Source organism: Pantherophis guttatus, chromosome 4, assembly GCF_059756535.1.
Source record: "Pantherophis guttatus breed Tessera chromosome 4, ASM5975653v1, whole genome shotgun sequence".
Classification (NCBI taxonomy): Eukaryota; Metazoa; Chordata; class Lepidosauria; order Squamata; family Colubridae; genus Pantherophis; species Pantherophis guttatus.
In genome coordinates this window covers 19,404,001-19,415,575 of record NC_142066.1, presented here as the reverse complement: position 1 = coordinate 19,415,575, position 11,575 = coordinate 19,404,001, and the positions used below count along the sequence as shown (strand labels likewise).

At 39.4% G+C, this 11,575-nt stretch overlaps 1 protein-coding gene across 1 annotated transcript; it reads right to left on the bottom strand.

The window, feature by feature from the left end:
• Positions 1–2,749: 2,749 nt before the first annotated feature.
• Positions 2,750–3,688, bottom strand: LOC148113852 (vomeronasal type-2 receptor 26-like; the record flags this gene model as incomplete). Its single annotated transcript, XM_087893464.1, has 1 exon — positions 2,750–3,688. A coding segment is annotated over one exon (939 nt), but the record flags the coding sequence as incomplete, so codon positions are not given.
• Between the last annotated feature and the right edge of the window lie 7,887 nt (positions 3,689–11,575).

The following is an 11,575-nucleotide window of genomic DNA, read 5'->3' as shown; positions in this document are numbered from 1 at the left end:
GAACCTCCTGCTGATTTTACTACCGGTTCTATAGAACCAGAGCGAACCAGGAGCAACCCACTCCAATTCCTCTTGTGCATCCTCCTCCTCCTCCTCCTCCTCCTCCTCCTCCTCCTCCTCCTCCTCCTCCTCCTCCTCCTCCTCCTTTGTCTTAGTCAACTATTAAAATAGGTTGTGTGAATCTAAAAACAGCTTTGGCATTTACTACTTATTATTGTTTAATGAGTTGCATCTGTTAAATGAAAATTATATTGGGAAACAGGAATTATTATGTATGTTAAGTCCCCGCCGGCTCGGCCGCTTTGGAGCAGGCTGTGTCGTCAGCAGGAGGGGATTGGCGGAGACGCACAGCAACAAAAGTAGCGGGAGTTGCCTGGGTGTTAATTGGTTGCCGCTGCCTGACAGCTTGGGTTTTAAGGAGCTGTCAGATCGTGCGTTCGCGTTCTGTTCTCTCTCTCTCTTGTTGTGTCATGTTACCTGGTTAATAAAGTTTAAGAATTCAAAGGCCTGGCTCCAGAGTCGTCCCTAAAGACACAACAACTGGCAACGAAGGCTACTTCTGCTGACTGCTGGCTGCCTGCAATTTGGCAGTTCAAATCTCACCAGGCTCAAGGTTGACTCAGCCTTCCATCCCTCCAAGGTGGGTAAAATGAGGACCCAGATTGTTTGGGGCGATATGCTGACTCTATAAACTGCTTAGAAAGGGCTGGAAAGCACTGTGAGGTGGTATACAAGTATAAGTGCTATTGCTTTTGGTATTTATATCCTCTTTTCATTCCTCTGAATTGTTGTTGTTAACCTATCACCAAAGTTTTTCTGTGATGTACGTATTTCTCAACCATTTCCTCTTTCACCCCTCCCCCCATTTTCGGGCTATTATTATATTTTAAAGTAGAACAAAATGAGAAAACAAGTTCAAATTTTTTCATATTTCCTCCTTCTTACCTTTCCCCTCCCTTCTTACCTTTATTTTTCTCATTAGTATTATTTATTTAGTTATTTATTTATTTATTTATTTATTTATTTATTTAGTTAGTTAGTTAGTTAGTTAGTTAGTTAGTTAGTTAAATTTATATGCCGCCCTTCTCCTGAAGGATTCGGGGCGGCTCACAAAAGGTTAAAAACCGAAGAACAATAGAAAAAAATATAATTAATTTAGCATAATTAAAATCCCACAATTTGAAACCCATATTAAAACCAATTAAAACACCGTGCAGATCAGATGAGTTGTTTAAAAAGCCACATCTTTAGGTCCTTGCGGAAGGAGCGGAGGTCAAGAGCCGTTCGGAGCTCAGTGGGTAAGGCATTCTAGAGGGTCGGTGCGCTCACCAAGAATACCCTCATTCTGGGCGCCATTAGCCAACATTGCTTGGTCAATGGCACCCCAAGGACGGCTGCCCTATGTGAGCACGCTGGTCAGTGAGAGGCAGGCAGTAGGTGCTCCTTCAAGTACCCGGGGCCCATGCCATAGTATGTCACACGTCATGTTCCTATAGTCTCAGTTTTCTGTGACAGCCTTCAATATCTTTTACCGCAGGTGTAATTCTCTATTTCTCACAAAAAGCCACACAGACTTACTTATTTGCTTACTTATTTACTTACTTATTTATTACATTTCATTGCCACTTATCTTGCTGTGGGCCAACTATAGGCAGCTTACAATCATGAAACAGAAGGAAAATGAAAAGACTGTAAACAGAACAGAAGTAAAATAATAAAACAATAAAATAAACAATGGCAAAGGAACACAGAGTAATAATACATTGATATAAAAACCTAAAAGATGGATGAGTGGAGAGCAGAGACCAGCAGTGGGAAGGTGGAATCTGCCATCAATCTACCTCCTGTGTAAAACTCTCCCATTTGGTCCCAAAGCCAATTGGCAGAGTCATGTCTTAAGGCTTTTGTGTAAGGACAGGAGGGTGTGGTGGATCTTACTTTACCGGGTAAGAAGTTCCAAAGGGTAGGTGCTGCAGCAGAGAAGGCTCTTCTTCTGGTTCCTGACAATCAGAGTTCTTTGAACAACAGGATCCAAAGTAGGCCCTCTCTGCTGGCACAAATAGGATAGGCTAGTCCTAACAGGATGAGGCAGTTCATCAGATAGCCTGGACCTATGGCCTTAAGGACTTTAATGATCATAACCAACACCTTGAACTGCAGCCAGAAGCACATTGGTAGCCAATGAAATTTGTGGAACAGAGATGGATCAACCTAGAGGCAACAAAGACTACTGCTGCTTCTGCCCTATGCAGCAGCTAAAGCTTTTGAGCAGATTTCAAGCGTAGCTTCATGTAGATGCAGTAGTCCAGATGAGAGATAACCAGGGCTTGAGTAACAAAGCACAGGAGTCATGATCCAGGAAAAGTCACAACTGGTGCACAAACTGGAGTTGTGCAAAAGCTCCCGTGCTTACACCTGCCATCTGATCTTTGGGCTGGAGTTGTGACTTCAGGAGAACCCCCAGCTTGCAAATTGGTTTTGAATAGATAATGCAGAACTAAGGATGACAAACTCTCAGTTCCTGGAGCTCCCTGTACCCAAAGCCACTCAGTTTTGCCAGGGTTGTTTAGGAAACATGCTATAAGGATTGCATTCAAAATGTTATGTTTCAGAATTGCATTTTTTTTGTTTAAAAAACCAAAGAACTAGTTTTCAATCAGTTCTTCAAGATGGTCAGTAGCCCTTTAATGAGGCAAATGAGGATTCTGTCACGATTTAGAGAACTTATAGTGGACCAAAGAAATCAGTTTCATTTCTTCATCAGCTGTTCCTTTCTGTTCAAATCAGGCCTCAGAATAATAATGTAACATTTGGGGGAAAAAATGCAACCCAGTAATCCAGCTGCAGAAGCCAAAATGGAAAAGATCTCCACAGCTACCATGTATTTTCCCTTGGTGCTCAGATAGGTGGGAACAAAGGATATCCAGACACTACAAAAGACCAACATGCTGAAGGTGATAAATTTGGCTTCATTAAAGCTGTCTGGTAACTTCCTAGCTAGGAAGGCAACTGAAAAGCTGACAGTAGTCAAGAATCCCAAAAAGCCAAGAACAGTATAAAACATAGTAGTTGAACCTTCTTTACATTCTAGGACAATTTCTTCAGCCATGGAGTGCATGTCAGAATCTGGGAATGGGGGGGAAATTGCCAACCACACTGCACAAATGGAGAATTGTGTTAAAGAGCATGAAAGAACTATAGCGTTGGCCAGCCTTTTCCCCACCCATTTCCTCATTTTAGATCCAGGCTTGGTGGCCATGAAAGCAAGGACCACTATGATTGTTTTCCCCAATATACAAGAAAGAGCTACAGAGAAGATGATGCCAAAAGAAGTTTGTCGCATTATACATTTCACCTGATCTGGTTGCCCAATGAAGAGCAAAGTGCAGAGGAAGGAGAGGAGGAGAGCAATAAGAAGAATGTAGGTGAGGTTCCGGTTGTTGGCTTTGACAATGGGGGTGTCCTGATGCTTAATGAAGATTCCCAGGACCATAACTGAGATGAAAGAAAAGAAGGAAGCAATAGCTGTCAGGCTAATTCCCAGAGGCTCTTCATGAGACAAAAATGTGATGTGTTTTGGAATGCAAAGGTTGTGAGCTTTGTTTGGGTACTGATCTTCTGAACACGGGAAACAGTCATCTGCATCTGGAAAAGAAATTATTGCAGTCAAGTGTTTAATGTTATAGAGAACAACCCATTACTGAATTGGTCATCATTTCAGAGATATTTCCTTTCCTGACAGTGAGCATTTGAAAATTAACTTCCTTCCTTCCTTCCTTCCTTCCTTCCTGCCTGCCTGCCTGCCTGCCTGCCTGCCTGCCTGCCTGCCTGCCTGCCTGCCTGGCTGCCTCCCTGATACATGAGGCCCTGGTGATCTTGAGATTTTTCTACGCTAACCCCTTTTGCAAGACATATTCAGTTGATCCAGCTCCAGTGATTAATGGGCCCAGTGAGATTCCAAAGTGAATTGGGGAGTTGTTGTACAGGACCTCCTGCATGGGCCTGCCAAAGCCCTCACTGTTATTCGAATAGAGAGGGAGCAGAGGGCTTGGATAGAGTTGAATAGGTCAGGCCCATGCAACTTTTTTCATATCATTGAACCAGGCATTCTCTGTGCTTTATGGAGGATTTGATAGAGTTGAAAAGAGTCAAGAGATATCTAGAGCATTGCTGGAGAAAGATGAGGGATGAATCTGAACAATGACAACATAGAGTCACTATTGGTAAGTGTGTATCATTTCTCAAAAAGTTATTACTGGACACAAAGAGTTCAGTCTCCCACCTGCCCTTTTTATGGAAGGTGGTGGTTGAGAAAATGATTGTGCTGCAACCCCAGAAGATCCTTGATTAAATTGCTGAGCACATTGTAAGCCGCCCTGGCTCTTCGGAGAAGGGCCGCATATAAATCAAATTAAAAAAATAATAATAATGAATTATCTGGACTACTTGCAGTCAGGTTTCAGGCCTGGATATGGGAAGGAAATGGTATTTGTCATTCTTTTGCATGATTTCTGGAGACAATTAGATAAGGATAGTACATCCATCGTGGCTCTTCTTGATCATGGTATCCTTTTGAGATGGTTTTGGGAACCATCCCAGATGAAAGAACAGTTCTAGTCTGGTTCACCTCCTTCTTCTTTGAGGTTCCCTCAAGGGAACCTCTCCCTTGAGGTTCCAAAGGGAGAAAGAGGTCCAGCCTGCAAGACCAACTATGGGGTGCTTTGAATCGGTGCTTTCTCTGTATCCTTTTATTATCTACAAAAGCCATTTTAAGAGTCAGCATATTGCCCCCAACAATCTGAGTCCTCATTTTACCGACCGCAGAAGGATGGAGGGCTGAGTCAACCTTGAGCCAGTGAGAATTGAACTGCCAAACTGCTGTCAGTTGGCAGTCAGCAGGATTACCCTGCAATACTGCATTCTAACAACTGCACCATCATGGCTGTTATGTAGTAGTTGTAGCCTTTTTAGCTCTACTCTCTATCATCCATATTTTGGTCATCTCCCATATGGATTATTGCAATGCAATTGATATGGGACTACTCTTGAAGAGGCTGTAGCTGATGTAGAATGCAGCATCACAAACAATATTGGGCACCCTTAGGTTCCACATATAACACCTCTGCTATTCAAATTTCATTTTTTCTCAGTTACTTCTGGGAGTTCAATTCAAGGCATTTGCTATTACCTTGAAAGCCCTTTCTCAGATTATTTGAAGAACTGTCATCCCCACAACATGATCCTATCCCACCTAATTGGACAGGGAGGGTCCTTTCTGGATCGGGACGCCTTGCTCACAGTCACTCACACCCTCGTCATTTCCTGTCTGGACTATTGTAATGCTCTCTACATGGGGCTCCCCTTGAGGAGCACCAAGAGGCTCCAACTGGTCTAGAATGCGGCCGTGCGAATGATAATGCGGGCGACTCGCTGCTCCAATGTAACACTCCTCTTGCGCGAGCTGCACTGGCTCCTGGTGGTCTTCCAGGTGTGCTTCCAGGTATTGGTTACCACCTTTAAAGCACTCCATGGCTTAGGACCTGGTTACTTACAGGACAGCATTCTGCCACCATTTTCCTCCCACCAACTGACATGCTCCCACAGAGAGGCGACCCCCAGGGGGAGAGCCTTCTCTGTGGGGGCTCCTGCCCTATGGAATGAATTGCCCCTGGACATACAAAGGATCACCGACCTCCGCACCTTCCGCCGTGCTCTGAAGACCCTATTATTTCAGCAAGCCAGTCTGACGGGATAAATGATTTTAAATTGGGTTTTAAAAGTGGTTTAAAATGGTTTTAATTGGAAGTTTTAATTTTGGCGAAAGATTGAATTGTTTTCATATGTTTTTTAAATTTTGTCTTGTATGTTGTTTTATCATGGCTGTTCACCATCCTGAGTCCTTCGGGAGAAGGGTGGTATACAAATGTAATAAAAACTAAACTAAACTAAAACTATTGCAGATACTGTCATTTAAGGAATTTTGGCTGGCAGGTTGCAGGAAGACATACTTTTCTGCTGTTGCCCCTTCCCTGTGGAACACCTTACTCTCACATGTGAGGCCGGTCCTTGGTCTTCATCATCATGGAAGTTGAAGACTGATATGCAACCCTGGGTGTCATAAGGGCATTCTTTTCACCTTAACATTTTAACTTTTAATGCTGCAACCCTTCTTTTCAATTTTGTTTTATTCTTACTTTTATCTCTATACTACGATTTGCTTTTATACATATAATCTATTGTAAAGAAGAACTACGGGTGTCATGATAAGAGTGTTCCAATAATTGAGGGGATGCCACAAGGAAGAGGTGCTCAATCTATTCTCCAAAGCACCTGAAGGCAGGAAAAGAAGCAAGGGATAGAAACTAACACAGGAGAAAAGCAACCTAGAACTAAAGAGAAATTTTCTTTTTTTTTAATTGAAAAAGTTTTTCAAATACAAATTTTTCCCCCTTCCCCCCCCCTCCCTAACCCCCCCTCACCATCCCCTCCCCCCTGTGGCTTCTTCATAGTAAAACCCAAATTCATAACAGATTATATAATACTTTACCATCCCCTTACTCCATCCCCATATACTGACCCTTTCTTTCTAATAATATTATTATATCCCCCTTATATTATACATTTCAAAATGACCCATACATATATCTCTTAAATCAAATCTTTTATGTATATTAATATAACATTTCAAAGCAGCCTTCCGCTATAAAACTATATAATAAATCCTAATTTAACATTTATTCAATTCATAGTCTACCCATTTCCTTCACCCCCATCGATATATCTCTTAACTCAAATCTTTTACATATATTCATATCTAAACGTGATATCCCTTTTCTTAAACTTAACAATCAATAAACTAACCTGTCTCCACCCACTTTCCTACAAGACTACCATACTTAATAATTTGTAATATCTTTATTCTTCTGCCCACACCACTAAAAAATATTCCCTTATGTAAATAAAATCCTCTTAAAAAAGACTTTAAGCTTGTAGTCCATATGATATCTTCTGTAATATCTTTCAGCTGGATTGTTAAATCCATCACCCATGTTAGGGTAACATCACATCCTAATTCCAACAGTATGTTCGATATCTTCAATTACCATCTGCCCCCATCAATAGTGAATATCTTCAAAAAAAAACCAAAAAACCAACAACCATCCGAGTGACTTTATATTTGTATTCCATATAGTGTCTGCAGAGGTGTCTTTTATCCAAATAATTAATTCCAACCACCGTAATAGGGTAACAGCCAGATCATCTGCATGCCCCAAATCCATATCTCTCTCGCCTTGTAGCTCAGCATAAACGTAGTATATTTATCCAAAAAGAAAAAAAAAAGAAAGATCATTCTTTTGAAGTGGAAATGAAGTTCCAATCATTTCAGTTTAAGGCCCTTTTCACATCCCAAAGTACAGCACTGCAGAAGTCTGTCACTCTCCTCAGGATAATATAAACCAATACTTTGCCTCAGATATCTTTTCATGTATTCAATCATCTCTTAAATAACTGGCATTACACTGTTGTTTAGTTTAAAAATTTTTGTTTTTTGTGTGACCTGCTTCTTCTTTTCTTGACTTTTTGTGGGTTAGATCTCCATCCTGATTTCCTTTCTATAAATTGTATATCAACTGTTTGATTTTCATGCTGATCTATAACTTGATCTTGTTGGTTTTGCTTTTGTGGTTTAAATCTCCATTCTGGTTCTGTAAGTTTTATATCAACTGATTGATTTCCGTGCTGGTCTGTAACTTGGTAAGTCATCACTTTAGAATCCAGAGCCGCCTCTCTTGTATTTATAAATGATCCAGCTGAGACCTCTAAAGAGGAATCCGGAAGCGGCTCATTTACAAGAACCTCAGTAACTTGTTGTTTTTCCATTACTTCCACCTCCTTTTGCTTATCTTGAATTTCTATCTCTTGTTGGTTTTGCTTTTGGAGAACCTTGTAGTAAAATTCTTTCGCTTTTTCAACAGTATTTAGCTGATATCTTTCTCCTTGATATCTCAATATTATACCAGCTGGAACATCCCACCTGAATGAAATATTTTGTTTCTTTAGCTCAGTCACCAAAAATCCAAATTTCTTTCTATCTTTTAGAATCTTAGGCGGCAACTCTTTATATATCCAGATCTTTCTTCCATACAGTTGTAGAGTAGAATTAAAAGATTTTTGCACAATATCATTTCTTATTTATTTATCTGTGAGATAAATCACCACATCTCTAGGCAATTGCCTTTGCTTTGCAATCCAAGAATTTACTCTATAAGCCTTGTCAATCTTGCAAGATACCTCCTCAGGATGAACCTTTAAAATCCCGGCCAGAACTTGAGCAGATATTTTTCTTAAATCATCTCTCTTATTTTCCTGTAACCCTCTCATTCTGACCGCAAATTCCTTGAGCCTGTATTGCATCATTGTAATTTCTTTTTCAATTCCTTGCTTTATATCTTCTGCATTGTAAGTCTCATGACCAGCTTCCTTTTTAAACTTTACTTCTAAACTTTTGTCTTGAATATTTATCAAATCATTTTCAATTATTTGTATTTTATTGTCCAAAGTATAAATCTTGTTATCAACTTCCTCCGTTTTAGACTCTAATAACTTGATATTTGTATCCATCTTTATAACAATTTCTGAAAAAGCATTAGTCACTGTTACAATCTTTCGTTGCAAATTATCATACTTTAGTTGTATCATTTCTTTAATTTCTTGCCTAAATTTTTCAAGTTTCTGGTTCACAGTCTCATGATATCTTGCCATTTCCTCCTGGAGAAATTCTTTTAAATTAAAGCCATTCTGCTGAGTCTGTAAGCTCAGAGCTTGTTCACATAATTGCAAATGGGGGAACACCCCCCCCCACTGCTTGTTTGTCAGGCTTTATTAGTTTTAATGCCATCCTGCCACACAAACTCTTTTTAAAAAAAGAAAACTTTTCCCCAAACGAGATCAAGTACAAATCTCCAAGAAAAAAGAAAATTAAAATAGATATTTTTCTTCCAGATTCTAACCAGCACTATTTATTCCGCTACTTTGTAGCTTGTTACGGAAGGACTCTCACTTTCGGCTTTCTTCTACTTCCCAAGCCTCAGCAGTCGCCATTTAAAAGTTTTTTTCTCCTTCACTCTAAAATGCTTGTAAAATCATTAAGAATACTTGTGATTCAGGGTCCCAAGTCCATATCTCATCTTTTTAAATTAATCCATCTGTTAGTTTCATTGATTGGTCCAGTTCCAGCGCCTAGCTCTGCAAAAAGGCAGAGTTCTCCCGAAGCCCGGAGCAGCAGCGAACGGGAATAGGGAGCCACAACCTGCTCGTCCCCAAGAGTTAAAAAAAAAACCTCTGGGGACTTCGCAGAGGGCTCTACCTGCCCTCGCCTGCTCTGACTCGCATTTCCATCAGGAAATGGAGTTTTTCAAGCCGCCTTTCAGGTGTAAAGGCGGCTCTTTACAGGCATCGGGGCTGGCGGTCTCAGAGGACCATCTGGCGGCAGCGGAAGCCAGACCGGAAGCAAAGAGAAATTTTCTGACAGGAATAACAATTAATCCAGTAAGTGCTTCAACACTGGAGGGTTTTTTGTTTTTTGTTTTTTTGTAATTTTTTTTTATTTTTTTCAAACTTAAACATAAAATATAACTTTCAAGAGCACAGTCTGGATCCGGTCATAGATGGTTACCACGCTTACATTTCTTTAACAAGCTCCATTCACAATTTCCCATTAGATCTTTTACAAATAAAAATTCAAAACATAAAAGAACAAGTTTTAACATAAATTCTAACATCTTCATCTAAACAAATCCATTATATCAATACAATTTTAATTTCAAATTAACTTTCACTCATTTTCATATCTATATATCAATCTTGGTTATATCTTGTTCTTCATTCACCTTGTATCTTTTACCATCAGCATCAAAATAATTTTTAACAATATTCTAACTTCTTATTCTAATTATTTACCTTACAATTTTATCACCACAAATCTTAATTTCAAATTCCGTACAACTCCATTTTTATTACACTTTATTCTTTAATCTCTTGACCCTTTCCTTCGATGTCTAAGTAATCAACATCTCTCCAGAATTATGGACAAATGAATTAGGACAAACGAATTATGGACAAATTTGTACAGAGATGGTAAACTACTTTATAATTAAAGAGTAATATAAGGCATTGCACAAAATACATAGCAATGGAATCTCTGCTTTAGATCTCTTACCTGTCTTGTTTGAAATTTTTCCTTTTGGACATTTAAGGAAATCATAGCAGCAAAAGGGCTTTCCTTCTATTTTTATTTTGCTACAACCTGATGAGCATGGAGGATTGCACATAGAAAAGGGCTGTACCTATTGGACATTAAGAAAATTGAGAAATTATTACTTAACGTTTCAGGAATTCTTGCATCTGAAGAATTGGATTTGACTAGTATTTAAGGCATATACAGTGGTACCTTGGAATTCAGCTGCTTTGAAACTCACTGAATTCATCATTTGTTTGTTACTCAATGCACAAGCTGAAACTTGTTGATGTTGGCTACCTTGTGACTCACAATCTTATTCCTTATGAGAAAAAAATGTTGTTGTTTACTCATCATTTTTGGTACCTCCCGGTACCCTCCTAGTACCTGGTTTACTCATTGCACCTCCTAGAACCAATTAACAATGACTACAAAGGTATCACTGTATTAACAAAATATTGTCCAACAGGCCAGAAACACACATTGGGAGAAGCAAGCAGCCTTAGTCATTTTACAAACAACACTTAAGATATGAGAAATGCAACTCTATTGCAAAAATATGATGTTGAGTAAACATTAACCAATTAAATAAGTACACAGGCTGGATGCTGGGTTGGCCATGTAGTACGAAGCACATATCCTTAAGTAAGCATGTGACAGAAAGTGGTATAATTAGGAAATGCAGCCATGGTTATTTTTTAAGATTCTTTTGGTATTTGTATAATCAAGCAAGATGTTGATTGCCTCTTGCTTGATTATACAAATAATCAATAGTCACCTGCAAAGTCATGGAATCAATCATCAACCAATCCATTACCCTCCACCTAGAAACAAACAACCTACTCTCTAATAAACAATTTGGTTTCAGAAAAAAATATCCTGTAATCTACAACTTTTATATGGCAAAAACATATGGACTACAAATCTTGATCAGGGCAAAGCTATAGATGCAATTTACATAAGCTTCTGTAAAGCCTTTGATACAGTGGTACATGACAAATTACTTCTAAAACTAAAATCCTACTGCATCTCCGGACCCCTCCATAATTGGATAACTGCGTTTCTGTCAAACAGACAACAAATGGTCAAAATAGGGAGCGCCTGATCAAATCCTGCACCTGTTAATAGCGGTGTCCCCCAAGGCAGAATTCTAGGATCAAGACTCTTCATACTATACATAAATGACCTTTGTGATCATATTATAAGTATCTGCATTCTCTTCGCCATTGATGTTAAACTATTTAACACTACCAACAATGCTGCTACCCTTCAAAAAGACCTTGACTTTGTGTCGGAATGGTCAAAAAATTGGCAACTCCAAATCTCAACCAACAAATG